We start from the raw sequence: 18,642 nt of genomic DNA on the forward strand, positions 1-18,642 counted from the left end.
AAATCTCTCAACTACAAAACTGCCCAAAGCACACCCAGCACATACACACCTGTGAAGGCCGCCTTCTCTCCTTCTCAGCCAAGTTGCTAGGGGGCACCGTGCACCCCGTCTCTGCTTCCTCAACTGCCCCTCACCCCTCACCCAAGAGGATCAATGCCATGTCTGCCCCGTGTCCACCCTGCCCTCCCAGACGCCACCCACATGGTCTCCAGTGTCAAACTTGGGGTCACTTTCCCCCCCTCTTTCCAGACCACTAGCCAGGGAGAGCCAGGCCCACCCATGGGGAGGGCAGAGCTAAGACAGAGAGGGGTGGTCCTGAGGGTGTGTGTCCACACGCAGCCTGACCTCCTTCGCGACTTTCCTACCTCTGGGTTATGTATCCTTTTTTAAAATTTTTTAAGAGCTTCAAGAAATTATTTAATAACCAAAATAACTCTAGGGATATTGAGAGAGGTGGATCCAGGTTTTACAGAGATTGGAATTTACACAGTATTGAAGGCTTTCTTAGGAAAAAAAAAATACACAATTATGAGCACAAAGTTAGAGACAGAGATGGATGCTTATTCAGAATAAGGAAATAAATATAAGAAACTGAGCAGCCCGTGCAGGTGAACTCAAGCTTCACCTAAATCCACCTCCAAGATGTAGGTGTTCTCCTTAGCTCCATGTTTATAGATGAGACAACCGAGACCTTGGTTGAGTAAACCAAATATCTTAAGATAATAAATCTCATTGTTTAAAAAAAAAGGGGGGGGGGTGGGATTTACAGGTATAAGTCATGTTTAGAAAACACCGGGTTAAAAAAAGTTAAATGGGTTGCTTCACTTGGATTTCTCAGAACGTTAGTATAGCAATACACACTGGAAAGCTTCAAGACCTTACGTCTTCAAACTGATGTGACCCGCCGCCCTCGACAAACCTCTCATCTTGCCTCTTCTGTTTTTGCAGTGTATAATAACTAAAAGCATCTCCTAAATTAAGTGTCTACGGGTCACAGTTTAGAGAACTCTGATTTTTCCCAGAACAGAAGAAAAGAACGTATGACTGTTTGATACAGTATAGAGAGGGCAGAGTGGGAACCCAGAGGCTTCACTGTCGTTCCACAAGATTCTCACACAGAATGGCAGATGGGTCTCACATTATATGCCAACTAGTAAAATCTTAGTAGCCTCCTGGAATGCTACGTTGAAAAGGATTCTGACACTTCATCCGGACTCGGGGGGCGGGGGAGGGAAGCAGCCTTACCTGCTCACCAGTGACTGTCATGAGCACAGAAGGGGCAGTTGTGACGTCATTCTGAGACCTCTAAAGTGACACTAATTCCTAAACAGATCCTAGAACCATCCCAAAGATGCTCAAGTTTTCTAAAACCTGAATCGGGCCAGACTAATCTTAAATAATTAAATCTTTCTTTAATAATTAAACAATTAAAATAACTGTAGAGGCTCCAAAATAAGAAAGATTTGGGTTTAATTTAGTTCTTCCACTTGCTCTGGGCACATGCTTTAGCCTCTCTAAACTTCAGTTTGGCCTTCCCACGGGCTCAGTGGTAAAGAATCCACCTGCCAAGCAGGAGATCTGGGTTTGCTCCATGAGTCAGGAAGATCCCCTGGAGAAAGAAATGGCAACCCCCTCCAGTATTCTTGCCTCAGAAATCTCATGGACAGAGAAGCCTGGCTACAGTCCATGGGGTCGAAAAAAGCGATATGACTGAACGACTAAACAGCAGAATGGCAAACCTCAGTTTTCCCATTTGTAAAATGAGATGAACTGTTCCTACCTCACATGGAAGACAAACATTTAACTGGGTAATGCATATACATACATACATACAGTAAATGCAATAAACATTAAGTTTAGCTACAGCAATTACTAAGGCATTCACCTTATGGCATTCACATTATGAATCCTGTGGTACATGTGTTTGTCCGCTATACTCAGAGCCATCGGTTACAGTAAAATGAATCAAACATCAGCCATGCAAACCATTTTCCAGAACCCATTATCAATGTCGATTTATAGGCTATAATAAGCAAATGGCAAAGCGCTATTCAAATTAAGTGTTACCTGCCTTGAAGGAGACAGAGTACATAAATCTAACTACGGAGTGGTTATTCTTTGCAAAAGACAGATCTCTTACATATTTTTCCCAACCTCTCCATAGAGAAGGCCAAGACACAATGACCAAACCAACAGCAATGAGCCTCCCTAACACCTGGAATGAGTCCCCCACCCCTTCGGGGCATAGTTTTCAGTGTGAGAACCATGACAGCCCTGAGAAAACAGGGACAGCTGGTCACCCCACAAACAAATGATCAGCTGAAGTCCCAAAAGCTACATCTGAGTGTGGCTGTGCTGCTCAAAAGTGAGACAGAGTGAGTTTTTGAAATACTATTTCCCCTTAAAAGATATCAGGGCTCTTTGTGGAGAAATGGCTAGTTCCAGGTGTGAGCAGAAAATACTCAAAATGAACCTGATCTATTTTGCTATACCAGATAGCAAGAAAACTCTCAGACTTAGTGGGCTCATAATAAAAGGACTAAGGAGTCAACTTGAAAAGACTTCCACTGCCCAGAGATGAGACTGCCTTCAAATAAGAAATTATATAATAATAATTACAACTAATTGGAACCCATAAAATATATTCAAATTCATGAGTTCACAGTATTTTTGCAAACACATAACTAACTGGTCACCTTCAGAGGATGAAGGGGAACCAACTCATTATCTTGGAAAACTGATAATGGGAAAGAATCTAGTATTTATCCTGCTTTTTTATATGAACTGTACCACTGTGCAACCAAAGAGCAGATGATTGGAAAATGTCTCTTTCCAAAAAAATTCAAACCAATAAATAAGAAATGACAGAATTAAAACACCCCTATTTGTCACCCCCAACAAATTAACAGATCCAAGTAACTGAGCATCAACAGCTACTAATAAAACAAACAAAAAATGATCAGATATTATGCGCGTCCTGATGAAAGTTCACACACCACCTACAGTCCTGTCAAAGGGATCAAACACAAGTCTGATCTGGACAACAGGCAGGACATACAAAGGAAGAAACAACAAACTGAGCTGTATCATTCATGCTGCTGCTAAGTCGCTTCAGTCATGTCTGACTCTGTGCGACCCCCTAGACGGCAGCCCACCAGGCTCCCCCGTCCCTGGGATTCTCCAGGTAAGAACACTGGAGTGGGTTTCCATTTCCTTCTCCAAGCGTGAAAGTGAAGTCGCTCAGTCATGTCCGACCCTCAGAGACCCCATGGACTGCAGCCTTCCAGGCTCCTCCATCCATGGGATTTTCCAGGCAAGAGTACTGGAGTGGGGTGCCATTGCCTTCTCCTGTATCATTCATATATTGTTGTTTTAGTTGCTAAGTCACGTCCGACTCTTTTGCTACTCCATGGACTGTAACCCACCAGGCTCCTCTGTCCATGGAATTCTCCAGGCAAGAATAATGGAGTGGGTAGACATTCCCTTCTCCAAGGGATCTTCTCAACCCAGGGATCAAAGCTGTGTCTCCTGCTTGACAGGTAGATTCTTTACCACTGAGCCACGTGGGAAGCATTCATATGCAAACAGCAAAATCCAGATTACAGGATGCTACAAGACAAATGCTCCAGGTTCCTCAATAGATAACCCACAGGGAAAAGAAAGGATACAGGGAAGACAATTTTTTTCAAATGGGCAAGACTAAACTATAACATCCACGGACGCCCATTTGACTGATAAAACTATAACAACACACAAGGAAGTGATTATTATGGAGTCAAGATGGCATTACTTAGGTGGAAGGGAAGGGGCTGCGATTGGGGTGGACATATAGGGGAGCTTCGGGAAATTACAAGAGCATTGTCTTTATAATCACTCACCCAACTATACATTTATTTTGTATAATTTTTTGAAGCTGTATCTTCAATCTTATTTTAAAAGGTTTTTACTAAAAAAGGTAAAAGTGGGTAATTCCCTGGTAGTCCAGTGGTTAGGGCTGAGCACTTTTGCTGCCAAGTCCTGGGTTCAATCTTGAATTGAGGAACTAAGATCTCACAAGCTGCATGATGCGGCCAAAAAATAAATAAATAAAAAAGGTAAAAGTGTAAAATCCACCATTTAACACCTTCTAATTCAAAGCACTTTCACAAACACCAGTATTTGTATCTTCAAATACCACCACATTGTTCCAAACAACCTCTGAAGGTATTTACTACTTCCACGTTTCAGACTGGCAGACTGAGGCTTAGAAATCTTAAGTAAGCTGCCCATCATTGTCCCACCATTATCAAGGCAGAGTCAGATTGAAATTCAAACGTCTGGCTGACTTCAGGACCATTCTCTGAATGCCTGTACTCTGCTGATTCCCAGCTATTCATTCACTCAAGAAATGTTTACTGCCCACCTGCTTAATTATGCTAGATGTTAAAGAGACAGAGAGGAGTTTCTGCCTTCATGGAGTTAAGGGGTTAGTGAGAAAGACACAAGGAACCTTGCAAGTACCTACAACTGAGCCGAGTACAGTGAAGGAAAGGTGCGTGGTGTTATGAGAATATATGCAGTTGGAAGACAGGGAGAGCTGCTCTGAAGAAGTGATGGCTGAAGCCCGAGAAGTTAATTAGGCAAGCGGGCATCGGGGGCTAGAGACACAGCAAGCAATACTCAGAGTCGACGTCGACAGAGCCAGCTTAGCACTCTGATGGCTGAGGATGGAGCATGAGGAGTAAAGGTAATTATGACAGGAGACCAGGCTGGAGAGCTATGAGGACCAGGAAGCTGCTGAGGGCTTTTAATTAAACATGGTGTGGAAGAGGGCTGAGACTGGGCTTGCATCTTTAAGAGAAGGAATTGGAGGAGGGACAGGGAGGCAGACAGAGATGAACTGAGGGGCTACTGCAGTCACCTGGGAAGCACACGATGATAGCTGGGACCAAGCAGGAGAGATGGGAAGAAGCAGGTGGACGTAAGATACTCCAGAGGTAAGGAGACAGGTCTGGAATTTGGGACTGCTTGTGGGAAGGAAGGAGGAGATGTCAGGAAGGCCTCGGGCTTCCGGATGGAGGTCTTGCAGAAGGTGCCAAACACTGACACAGGAGCAGTGGGAGAGGGACGGGGACCCGATCACAGGACACATGGAAACTTGGACTTGATGGTTTGGGGCCCCACTGAGAGCACCAAGTGAAAAGATCAGGGTAAGCAGTTGAATGAGTGAGTCTGAGCCTGAGCAGATGGTTATTTTTGAGGGGGCGCCCCAGGGTAAGACTGCCTGAGAGCCAGATACTTCCACAAATGGGACCTCAAGAATGATCAAAATTCAAATGTAGGAAACAAAGCAACTTCCTGTGTTTATCTAGGGGTTGAAATCTCAGAAAGGTTCAGTAAGGTGGGGAAAAAAACAAATCAGAAGGAACAATACGAGATTAACAGCTGCGCCTCAGGAAAAACCCACTGCAATTTCTGGAATGTTTAGGATGTTAATTTCACGTCAAACGAGTTGGCACAATCTGCACAACTATTATCTGCATATGAGGAGAGGCCTTCAGAGTAGTGGCTCAAGGTTGGAGACTCGAGAAAGCTCTTGAGCCCAGGGGCTGCTCTGAGCCTGGGAAGTGCCCAGCCGCTCAGTCGTCTCTTTTGCAAGGATAGAGAGGAAGTAGACAGAGGCAACGGAGTATCTTCACAGGAGATGCAAACAGAGACGTAAGCTCCTCTCAGCTTCCATTACAAGGTAAAAACTAAGTTTAGTTATACTCAATGAGAGAAACAAGGCTACTGTCCCACATAACGTGGCTTCGGCTCAGGGGGCAAAAAAAAAGGACCAAGCCCTCCTGGATCTCCAGTTTGAGGGAACTGAGAGAGCAGGAGCCAAAGAAGAAACATGCTTTTTCACAAACTGGCTCGGGTGACACAGAAGAGATTCTCTCAAATGTTCTGCAGTCACCAGGTACAGAAGAACATAAGTGAACACGCTCATGTGTGCAAAATCCTGCCTGTGGGCTGGCAGAAATAAGAGGAGGACTGCAGGATGAAGCTCGGCGTGAGCAGACAGGAGCACACTCTGTACACTCTGAGTTACTACTATTAACGTAAACTCACCCATACCTACAGGATGGGTGAGAACTACAGCAAGGCAGGTTATTTTAGAAATGAGTACCTGTTAAAAATGCATCCAACTTTCCAAGAGGTGTAGTCTACACTAAAACAGAAAGCTTACTATTAAATAGATCCTAGTGACCTAAACGAGTTCCAGTGTCTTATTCTAAAAGTGCACAATTCTTTCTGGCTTCCTCCTTGGCCTTGGAGCCATTTTACTTGGAGTTACCATATTTATTTTTCTCTACGTCCAGCTCATGGGTGTTCATATATGGAAGCCCTGGGCTGGCTGACAAATGGACTGGGACTGGCCAGTGCCTAGCATCACTAATAAGCACAGGCCAGCCCTGGGGACAGAGCCCACACACGTCACCTCCTAACTGCATTCTCACAAAGCATTATTCGAGCTGAGGAGCCCACCAAAATGCAACCCAAAAGCCACTGGGCTTTCTGGAAAGCTCCACTGTGTTTGGAGAAACTAAATAAGCACACACACCAGGACTAAAGGAGGGTGTAAGAATGACTAATTGAACCCAGCCCACAGGGTGCCCAGCAGAGTCCCCAGGAAGGGCTGTCTATCTACCCCTGTCTTTGGTCACTTCCACGCAAACAAGCAACCCTCATTTAGAAAGTCACCTAACAGTGAAGTTGGTAAAAAATACAAGCTCCAAGTTTGCAAGTTTTTCTTTCAAAAGCAAAGCTGCAATTAAAAAAAAAAAAAGGCAAGTTTGTATGTCATGATTTTAATACTAACAGGCTTCCACAGACATTTCCTTTTCTAAAACCTAAGCCCTCAACACCAACCTTGCTGAGTCATTTTTTTAGTGTAAGTGTGTGCACTATTCTGACTGCACAAGGGCTCAAACATTCTAAGGAAAGTAGGGCACTTCCTACCCTCAAAATGATAAGGCTGGGAAATGAAACCTAAGATGTCTTTAAGAAGGCAACATTTAATTATGAAAGCTGACATCGTAGCATGTGTCCAAAACAAAACTGGCTTAAGATTCAAGGGAATTAGAAATAAATCTCTTGGGAATGATCAGAATTTAGGCTCCAAGTAGACTTGCTCAAGCTTGGAGATTTTGGTCTTCACATTGTGAAGAAACAGTAGGACCCTTAAGTTTGGGGCTGAGTTTATTATATAAAGAGAATGTTAAGATGCTCTTGAGAAGATTCTTGAACCCATCTGTAATGATAACTACTGATAATTATCATCAAAGAAACCTCTCACAGGAAAGTCACCGAAAATTTCACCCATCATGACATTAACATGAAAGAAACATGAAAGTCACTCTTGGCTGTGATCTCCCTTCACACAGCTTCCGGCCTCCATTCACACAGCTTCCGGTCTCCATTTACACAGCTTCCGGTCTCCCTTCACACAGCTTCATTAACTCTCACTTTGTATCACTGCAACTGATTAGCGCTTCTCCTCCAGTATCCCCTAATCACATTTCCATTTAGCATGTCCATAACCCAGCTTTGATGCCACACTCCAGAGTCCAAAAGGTATAAGGAGCTGCCCTAACAGCAGACACAACCCAGCCCTACTCTCTCACAGCTGCAGACTTCCACAACCCTGCCCAAGCCACCTCTGCAATCCCGCCTCCTAGGATTCATCTGATTACACTCACCAGCAACTCAAACCTGGAACAGTACATGTATTCTGTCTCTAAAACAATTTCCTAGGGGTGCTTCCCAGGTGGCTCAGTCGTAAAGAATCTGCCTGCCAAGCAGAAGACGCAAGTTCAATCCCTGGGTCGGGAAGATCCCCTGGAGAAGGACTGGAAACCCACTCCAGTTTTCTTGCCTGGGAAATCCCATGGACAGAGGAGCCTGGCAGGCTACAGTCCATGGGGTTGCAAAAAGACAAGACTTGGCGACTAAACAATAACAGGGACTCATATTCAAAATCTGGTAATAATTTAGGATACAATATGAAAAAAATACAATTTTCTGGCTTTGTTTTAAATGAAGTGAAAATCGCTCAGTTGTGTCCAACTCTTTGCGACCCCATTCCATACAGTCCATAGAGTTCTCCAAGCCAGAATACTGGAGTGAGTAGACTCTCCCTTCTCCAGGGGCTCTTCCCAACCCAGGGATTGAACCCAGGTCTCCCACATTGCAGGCAGATTCTTTCCCAGCTGAGCCACCAGGGAAATCCTTTTGGTTTTGTACAAATTGTGAAAATATATATACGCCTCCTTCAGACAGCTTTGCTAAATTCAAAAATACATGTTCATCATTTCTTAGCATACATTTGCTGGTTTCGATGACCATTTTTTTAATGTTCCAGGTTTAATCATGAATTGTAGCTTCCTACTTTGAAGTTATCACTCTTCATATGTAACTTCTGATGTCTACTAACCCTAAGAAATAGTTCCTTCATAATAAAGATACAGAAAATAATTTTCTTTTATGTGTAATCACTGTTTATATTCTTTTTGAGTATGTATTTGTATTTGCTTGTATATACATAATACATATCTGGAAGAACAATCAACTGTTAATAATGGCCGCCTATAGGGGAGATTTATTTTTTCAATGCATATCCTTTTATATGTTTTTTTTAATATATGTTTTTCTTTTTTCTATTAAAGCCATGTGAATCCATAACCTGCAAAAAAAGTTAAATTTAAAAATTATGAATAGATGAATTTAAGGTAAACAATTCTTACACTACAGTTAGATTTAAGGGGGTTTCAAAAGCCATCTTGCTCAAAAACATTTTTCCCAGTAGCCACCCTGACTTAAATCCCCCGGTCAAAAGACAACCTAATAATCTGAAGACAGTAAGTGTATTACCCCACTATCCACTATCAAATTATTGAGGATTAGTTTATCACATTAGCATAATAAAGGAGCGTCACAAAGAAGCTGTGTATAGTCTCCCTACATCTTGGTTCTTTTCCTTTTTCCCTTGAGTAACTAAATCGAGTTTGTTTTACTCAAAAGAACTTTTGTATCAGTAAAAGAACTCATTTAGGGATTCTAGAAGTCCCACCCAAGCCAAGTGGCGCCTTGGATTGCTGTGTGAATGTTTTTACTGTCTCTATAAACATCTGCCCTCCCCTCCAGTCCTCCCTATCATTCTAATCTACTCAGCCTGAGAAGGCAGAGACAGAGGGCATTTTGTTCATCTCTGGATCCTCCCCAACACTGAAAACACTGCCATCCAATTAACCCAAAGCAACTATCGAAGTTCTCAGTGACACCTACCTTGAGATATTCTTGCCTGGGAAATCCCATGAACAGAGGAACCTGGAGGGCTAGCCCACGGGGTCCCAAAGAGTCAGACAAGCCTGAGCGACTATATACCTCGAGACTATGATCCCTTCTCTAGGGAACTGTGGCTGAAATTTCAAATTTAAAAGTGTCAGTCGGATACTCAAGTCTGCTCTCATCTCAAACAATAATCCATTCATTAGGGACAAAAAATCCATCCATAGAGAACCTACTATGTGCCTGGCACTGACATTGAGCAGCTAACTAGGCCAAAATGATCTCCCAAGATCGGAAAAGCAGTATGCAGCAGATATACAGTAAATGCTTATGAGCTTTGATGAACTCCTTGAACTTTTCTGTCTAAACTTGGAAAAGTCTTTCACTAATACTTTCTTCACACAGCAGTGGACTTTAGTTTCGCATTATGCTACTAAGCACCTTTGTGGACTTTCTTGTATCAGGCCCCAAGTCTTCATTTGTCCAGTGCTCATTTTTAACTTAATGGTATAAATCAAGTGTAAATCAAGAAACATCTAATAAATTACCATGTAAAAGAGAAAAATCCATAAACTGTGAATAACTGACATCTTAAGAAGTTATTCCTTATTTTTATCACCAAAATGTAAGAAATTATTCCTTTTTTCCATTAAGATGCACTTTGTACCACTGGTCTAGTAACGAAAGTAAGGTTTCTAAACTATTGATTCATTATTCCCATGTTTTTCTTGCTGTTGCTTTGGTTAGATCATGTGCTAGGGTCAGGTAACCACAGCTAGTGAATCTGAGGCCTTTGGTCCACATAAGCTGACAGGTCTGGCACAACACCAAACTACAACCTTGGACTAAGAAGCACCACACTACGGCAGCCTACTCAGCAAAGCAGGGCTAACAACTGTTGCCCCAGAAGCAGGCCAGCCCCAGAGCATCACTGCACCAGCTGGCTGACCTGCACCAAAGTTCAAGTTTTTCTAAAGTGAGGCCCAGAGAGCAAATGTCAAGACTTAAGCATCAACCTTCCTGACGTTACACAAAGCTTTTTTTTTTTTTTTGCCACCTGAATATATCACTGGATGTTCTTTTCACCCGAGCTGAAAAATCAATTTTACTACTTTAATCAGTAATGATTGCCAGCCAAGTAAAATAAAATTCCTTGCACATACGTGATGCTCAATAAACGCCAGGTTAACTGAAGGGGGAAAGCCCTCAGCTAGTGACCACAAACTGACCTAATTTTTTTCATTATCATCAGCAAACACTTTTTGGAGGTCCTGCAAGGTACAAGGGATAACAAAAGATATCAGTCAAGGATCTCAACCACAAAGAATTATGACAGCCAACAGCTACCTTATAAAGCACGCAGGAGCATTTGAACACGTCTAGACATGAAAATACCTTCTCCCTTCTGGTTTAGTCTTCTCTGGTTGCCTACTTTTAATAGTGTATGCATTTTTTTCCCTCTAGAGAAGAAAGTCAAGAAGGGGAAAAAAAAAAAAGGATGGACAGATAGGATAGATCCTAGTGTCTGACACGCTCAGCAGATTCTAGAAGAACCTGAAATATACAAGAACAAATGAGGATTCTTTGCTTAATGCTGAATCACAATTTCTGTAGTAAAGTAGTCACTGTATCTTAAGAGACACCATTTGGTTCACTACAAAACAGCCTCCCCCTCCACATATGTTAGATGACCCGTGTGGTCCAGCTCCTACCCCCACAGAACTGACAGATATTTTACACTACACCACATGCTTATGCTTCCATTCATAAGGAGCATTTTTTTAAAAACCTTAAGCATAAGTTATTGGAAATACAGCACAATGAAAGGCTTGAGTAAACTGCACTGGTACTGTAAATATATATAAATAATTTTAGACACGGGCTTGATCCCTGGGTCGGGAAGATCCTCTGCAGGAGGGCATGGCAACCCACTCCAGTATTCTTGCCTGTGAAATCCTATGGACAGAGGAGCCTGGCGGGCTACAGTTCATGGGGTTGCACAGAGGTGAACACAACTGAGTAGGCACAGACATATGACTAGCATATGTGCATACACTTTAATTCTAGGTAACAGAAAGTAAACCTCCTAATGTACTTATTTTCCTACTTAATGCCGTAGGAATCTGAATTCAAAAAGAACGCCAATAATCGCCTGTCCTTAACGTACACTTATACCTCTTCCACTGCCTGAAATTTTCAGGTAGTATACATGAGAGATCACATAAGCTGCTTCCTTTTCTGTCACCTCTAATGTAGTATTTTCTCTGCTTCCTCTACTAAAGCATCTTTCTGGATGATAACCTAAGTTTTCTCAGAGGTACAAGTGAGCTGGGAGCTTTGGGGGAATATATTTTCCAGGAAAAAGGGAGGTAAACCACCCGTGAGGCTTCCAGGACAGAGGAGTGACAATACTAAGGCTTAGACCCTGACCCCACCATCTAAACTTCCTGCCCCCACACACCAGGCACTCTTAATCACTTAACTCTTAATTACTTTTGGTTTCATAAGCATTTAAGCATTTATCACTATCCAAAAGCAACACATTTCTTTGTTTAATGTCTGATTCCCCCATAAGTATATAAACTCCAGAAAGCAGGGCTTTTGTTTGTCTTGATTCAACCCCAGCTTCCAAAATAATACCCAGTTTCTGTGAAAGACTCAATAAATACGATTAAATACACATGAAATAGATTACATCTTAAAATACTCTAAAGAATTGTAACGTCATTCACAGATCAACAGTAAAATTCTGGGGTCTTTCATCATTGTAGGGAAAAAGCAAGAGGAAAAATACACCTACTCACCAACTCTTGCTAAATTAGATATAATAGCTGGGTGAAGGTTTTTAAGAGAAATAAACACAGCTAGTTTGGGGCTATTTATGAAAACTGAAGTTCCTTTTCCTCAACATACTGAACAGCTGCTTAACTTAGTGGGAATGGGCGCCCCTTTACCTACACCTCTTTCCCCATTATTTCAGCTCCGCTTTCTGAACTAACACACTGAGGAAAGGGTCCTTTTGGCGAAGAGAGTGAGATTTAAAAAAAGAAGAAGCAGGTCGCATTATAAACAAACACAAAACCCAGGGAGTAATAATGCTTCTAACAAAATATTCTTACGAAGTTGAGCCACAGCCATTTCTCTTACTACAGAGTGAGCAATTTCAGGTTAATGACAGTAGAGTTCAGTCAAGCGGTAAGTCAAGCTACGACAGAACCGAGTTTCTTTTCAAGGGTTGTGAAAGTGAAGCTGCTGGGAGGTAGAGAAAAAAGCAGCGGTTTGGCACTAAGGAAGTGGAGAGCTCATTTAAAACACTGTCTTTCCCTGAATTCCTTAACCACCGTTCTCCACTAGATCGCCACACCCCACTGATGATAACATTCCTTTCGATGCAAACGACAGTGATTTCGGGCATCCGTTTCCTAAATCACTGAAACTGCGATACTTATCCACACGGCGGAAGACAGGACAGCGTGAATTAAAAAAAAAAAAAAAAAAAGCGTACCCGGGCTTTCGGCATGAGGTGTAGCGGGCGGGGGACCTAAGCCAAGTCAGCCCCTCTATGCCAAGTTTCCCGGTCTGTAAAAGGGCACAAAAGTTACCTCCCACGGGGAACGGTTACCAGAACCCAGCGTGATGACCGGCCCCAGGCGCAGCGCCTGCGTACAGCGGCCGCCCCGCTCCCCAGCGGCAGGGCCACAGCCAAGATCTGGAAGGATTATTCAGCTCCCGAGCCTGGGACTGAGGATGGAGTCGACCAACTAAGTACACCACCTGCTAGCGTGCATCTCGGCCCGCCCCGCGCCGAGCCCGGAGCCCGCCCCGCGCGGGGGCCGAGAGGACGCGAGCATCTATCTCCCCGCCCGGCCGGCCCGGCCCAGCCCAGCCCCCGCTTCCCTGAGAGGACCGGCCACCGCGACCCCCGGCCCTCCAGGAGCGGGCGGGCTGGGCGAGGCCGCGGGCCGGCGCCCAGTACTCACCTCCGGCCGGTGGCGTGCGGCCAGCCGTCTCCAGGCGGCGGCGAAGTCAGGCGGCGGGGCTCGCGGGCTCCGGCAGACCAGGGAGAACACGGTCCCCAGCAGGAAGGCGGCCGCGGCGCAGCCCAGGTACAGGCTGAGCCTGAGCAGGACCGTGCCCGGCCCCGCGCCTCCCGCCGCCGCCGGCCACCAGCCGGCCAGCAGGCAGGAGGCGCACACGGCGGCGAGGGCGGCTGCCGCCACCCACCGACTCCCGCCGCCGGGCGCCCCCGGGGCCGCCGCGTCCCCCCGGGGCTCCGGCCGTCGTTCGCCCGGGGCGCCCGCGAGGCCGGCGCCGCCGCTGTCGGAGGGATCGGGGTGCATGCTGCTTGCTGGGCCGCTAAGGACAGGCACATCTCCCGCCCCGCTGTCCCCCGGCGCTGCCCCGGACGGTGGCCTCCGCGAGGCGCCTCCTGCCCTCCCCGCTCCCGCCGCGCCGGAGGCAGGAGTCCGCGCTCATGCCCTCGTCGGCGGCCCCCGCCGGAGGGAACGGATCTCACAGACGCCGCCGGCCAGCGCCGGGCCCGCAGCTGCCCTGCCGGGCGCGCCCCAGGTAGCCGGACCTGGATGGGACTCGCGCTGGCGGAGCCCCGGGGGCGGAGCGGGGGCGGGGGCGACCCGGAGAGCGTGTCGGGAGGGGGCGGGGTGGGGGGGCGGGAAAGCCACCGCGACCCGCTGAGTGACAGCCAGGGAGCGCCCCGCCCCGCCCCGCCCCGCCCCCACCGTCCGGCCCCGCCCCCCCCCCGCGCCCCCCCCGCGCCCCCGCCGCGCCCCCCTGCCCGGCTCCGCCCCGGCCCCGCCCACCCACCGCGGGCGGCCTGCTCCCGGGTAGGGGGCGCCGCCAATCACGCGAAAACGGCTTTCCTGCGTTCCTGTCCCCGCCTCCCCCAGGATACCGTCTGTTGATGGAAAATTCTGCTGCAGGTGTCAGAAGTGTTTGCAGCTCTCCAGCTCAGGTGATCCCTTAATCCTCGGCCCGCTCATCTCTTGACAAGTAACCTCCCCGTAGGTGGGGGTTTAACAGCCCTTCCTTCAAAATTTCTGCCTCCTTTGCACCTGCTGTTTGAAGAGGCAACCCTTCTTGATCCTCACTTTTAGCCCAGTTCCCCTGACAACCTTCCCTTTTTCCCACCCAGCCGCCTCCGGGACGGGACCAAGACAAACAGGGAGCAGTAAATGCTGCCTGCAAAATTCCTAGGTACAGAGAGGTCCCCCCCAAAAGTCTGCCTGGCGCCAGGGGGCGTGCACAGCTGCCATCCTCACTGTAGCTCCAACTCCCTGTATTTTTGTCGCCAACGATTCAGTATAAATGCCAGTGCCCACACGCAAGTGAAAGTGCTCCAAGTAATTTTGAGAATACATATTTTCTTCTCATACCACGGCCCCCGCATTAATATACAGATAATGCTTACTGAGAAGATGCCAATATGCTAAACACTAGAAATTACTAAGCCCAACAAAACAGATGGATCTTTAATGAATAAAGGAATTCTAAAGGAGATGAAGGAATTGGAAAGAGATTAATGCTTACTTAAAAGGGGGTGATAGAATAGAGAGGGCAAATCAAGAATAGAAAGGGGAAGAAGGGGAAGGGGGTAAATAGATGAGGGATGCCATGGAGGATGTGGGAGATGGACATCAAAAAGCCAAACAGTTTAAAAGCACTAGCGTTTTCCAATAAATTGAGTTATAGCCTGCTTCCTAGGAAACTAAGCATTACAATATATTTTCAAATACTGTGACTATACTGTGCTTTTCTATAAGGAATCTCTATCGTTTCAACTGAGAAAAAATAGAACATTCATACAAAGTAAACTAGTGGATATTTTATTATTTTATTTTTTTAACTATTAAAATATTTATTTGGCTGGGCCTGCTCTTCATTGCTGTACATGGGATCTCCAGCTACGGCATTTGGGATCCAGCTTGCAACCAGGTGATTGAACCCGGGCCCCCTGAATTGGGAACGCAGTCTTGGTCACTGGACCACCAGGGAACTCCCTGTTTATTCTTTTAAAACAAAGTATTATCCAAGAGGTTATCATTCAAACGAAAAAATACTAGTGTCCATAGACATACAAAGGCCACCCATGTATTCATGTTTTTATAATAAATTTCCCTGGAATGGCATGGATTTCAAGTGGGAGATGAAGTAGGAGGCCAAAAAAAAATTATCGCTAATATTAAGCTCTAATAAAACAGTACAGAAATGAATTATTTTATGTATCTATATAAAAACAAATATGTTCACATTTGTCATTTTTTAAAAGCTGATTGTTTTAAATATTAGTATTCATGGACCACTTTATTCTCATTCCTTGTAAGTCAAAGACAAGGAGATAATGAGTGCCTTAGGCCAGATATGACATTGCCATGCCTAGGTGATGACAGGGGATGACTTCAAAAGTAGTTACTACCTTCCTGTCTTCCTTGTCTTCTCTTTTTTGTTTTTAAATTAAGCAGTGTAACTGATCTTGAAGGAGCCCTTTTGCCCCTAAAATAGTTAATATTCATCCCACTGGGGGTCCTCAAAGTGTACCCTACAATTCCAAATTATTTCAAATAAAGCATGGTAATTTGATATTACCAACAATAAGATACATTGTGTGTGTGTGTGTGTGTGATCTTTTACATGCAGGGGACAGCATGCTGAGCGCTTTACATACTTTATATATATTTAAAATTTTCCAAAATATGGGTTTACTGCAAGTTGACAATAATAGTAACTAATTGAGCACTAACTCTGTCAGATACTGTTCTAAGCACTAGACATGCTTCATTTGATCTTCACAATCACCCCTGAATGTAATCTCCACCTATACATAAGGAAACTGAGGCATAGAAGGCAAAATAATTTGCTCAACTGTTATAGAGTTATCAGACTTTGGTTTTATCACCCACCTGCTCTGGCTCTAAGGCTTGTGCATTTAAGCACTAAGTCATGGTACTTTCTAAAAACTCTATCTCGTTTAGTCATCCCATATGACAGATGAGAAAAAAACAGGGTTTAAATCCATGAGCTTAGTCCCTGTATTCCATGCTTTTATAAGTGTTTAGTTTTGTTGCTTTTTGAGTATGGCTGGTATCTTAGCCAGCCACCCGACAAGTGCAAAGTGATTTATAGTAATCACTAAAGTCGGTAAAATCATATAATCAATAAAGAGGAAACTGTCTAACATTTATTGAGAGCCCTGGTCTATAACTCATGATCTTTCCAGCACACTATATATTGTTCCCAAGAATGAGATCTGGAGAAATGTACACTCGTGGTCAGGAAACTGCCTTAAAGCAAATGTCATATTGCTGCGAAGTCAGCATGGACAATTCAAACATTTACTTAAAAGTAGTAGTTTGGTTTCTACCCTGTGCAAGGTTTGAGGAACACTGGGAGGTGGTAAGATATACAAGGGAGTGCCTGAAATCAGGAGGTATTGAGGGAGATGTCAGGTATTAAATTAGAATCCAGGAAGTCAGTTCCTTCCAGGAAGTCAGTCCTCCCAGGTTTAAGTTAAGACCAAATTAAGTAAAGATGCCTTATTTATTATATTCTTTATGGCCAGCACATTCTGACAGGTTTGTAATTAAACACTCCATGGGCTATCTTCATTATTCTCTTTGGTAAGCTGGGAATGGTGTCTGTCTGAATTCATTGGGATACTATAAGGATAAATTAAGTGAAAATTTGACATTTAAAGTACTAGAGTGTAAACAGGTATACAACACCCATTCTCTGTCGATAATATGTAATGAATCTTCCCCTCCACTATTTAGTATGTGTACTAGCTGCTCAGTGATGTCCAACTCTGCAACCCCATGAACTGTGCCCACCAGGCTCCCCTGTCCACGGAATTCTCCAGGCAAGAATACTGGAGTGGGTTGCCATTTCCTTCTCCAGAGGATCTTTCCAACCCAGGGATTGAACCTGGGTCTCCTGCATTGCAGGCAGATGCTTTACCATCTGAGGTAAGAGGGAAGTCCATTCACTATTTAGTATGCTGCTGCTAAGTCACTTCAGTCGTGTCTGACTCTGTGCGACCCCATAGATGGCAGTCCACCAGGCTCCCCTGTCCCTGGGATTCTCCAGGCAAGGACACTGGAGTGGGTTGCCATTTCCTTCTCCAATGCATGAAAGTGAAAAGTGAAAGTGAAGTTGCTTAATCGTGTCCGACTCCTAGCAACCCCATGGTCTGCAGCCTTCCAGGCTCCTCTGTCCATGGGATTTTCCAGGCAAGAGTACTGGAGTGGGGTGCCATTGCCTTCTCCACTATTTAGTATACTTCTCTTTAAGCCCCTGCTGCTGCTGCTGCTAAGTCGCTTCAGTCGTGTCCGACTCTGTGCGACCCCATAGACAGAAGCCCACCAGGCTCCCCCATCCCTGGGATTCTCCAGGCAAGAACACTGGAGTGGGTTGCTATTTCCTTCTCCAATGCATTAAAGTGAAAAGGGAAAGTGAAGTCGCTCAGTCGCGTCCAACTCCAAGCGACCTCATGGACTGCAGCCCACCAGACCCCTCCATCCATGGGATTCTCCAGGCAAGAGTACTGGAGTGGGATGCCATTGCCTCCTCCACTATTTAGTTTCAGTTCAGTTCAGTTCAGAGGCTCAGTCGTGTCCGACTCTTTGAGACCCCATGAATTGCAGCACGCCAGGCCTCCCTGTCCATCACCAACTCCCAGAGTTCACTCAGACTCACATCCATCGAGTCAGTGATGCCATCCAGCCATCTCATCCTCTGTTGTCCCCTTCTCCTCCTGCCCCCAATCCCTCCCAGCATCAGAGTCTTTTCCAATGAGTCAACTCTTCGCATGAGGTGGCCAAAGTACTGGAGTTTCAGCTTTAGCATCATTCCTTCCAAAGAAATCCCAGGGCTGATCTCCTTCAGAATGGACTGGTTGGATCTCCTTGCAGTCCAAGGGACTCTCAAGAGTCTTCTCCAACACCACAGTTCAAAAGCATCAATTCTTCGGCGCTCAGCTTTCTTCACAGTCCAACTCTCACATCCATACATGACCACAGGAAAAACCATAGCCTTGACTAGACGAATCTTTGTTGGCAAAGTAATGTCTCTGCTTTTGAATATGCTGTCTAGGTTGGTCATAATTTTCCTTCCAAGGAGTAAGCGTCTTTTAATTTCATGGCTGCAGTCACCATCTATTTAGTATACTTCTCCTTAAAGCCCCTGGATCTTCTTAAAGGTAGCCGTAGGGTTAGAGAGAAAAACACTGTATTTGCCTTTGCCCACTTTGGGTAAAATTGTGTATAGGTATTAACAGAAATAAAAATACCTAGATATCATTATAGTTTCTTCTGCTGA

General features: G+C 45.1%; 1 protein-coding gene across 6 annotated transcripts in view; it reads right to left on the reverse strand.

Moving 5' to 3' along the window:
• Positions 1-18,642, reverse strand: part of SNX25 (sorting nexin 25) — a 97,298-nt gene that overhangs the window by 77,221 nt on the left and 1,435 nt on the right. Inside the window, exon 1 of one of the 6 annotated variants that reach the window (XR_008710127.1) lies at positions 13,293-13,865. The exons of 1 other annotated variant lie outside the window; for it this stretch is intronic. Coding sequence is in view for 1 of the 5 variants with exons in the window: in XM_055567397.1 (XP_055423372.1) it covers positions 12,818-12,832 (15 nt within the window). In the remaining 4 variants the exon portion in view is untranslated. Of the gene's footprint in view, positions 1-12,817; positions 13,053-13,292; positions 13,866-14,224; positions 14,253-18,642 lie in introns of those variants that run through there. 4 more of the 6 variants (XM_055567400.1, XM_055567396.1, XM_055567399.1 and 1 more) reach the window with 4 other exon arrangements.

This window comes from Bubalus kerabau, chromosome 2 (genome assembly GCF_029407905.1).
Source record: "Bubalus kerabau isolate K-KA32 ecotype Philippines breed swamp buffalo chromosome 2, PCC_UOA_SB_1v2, whole genome shotgun sequence".
Taxonomy (NCBI): Eukaryota; Metazoa; Chordata; class Mammalia; order Artiodactyla; family Bovidae; genus Bubalus; species Bubalus kerabau.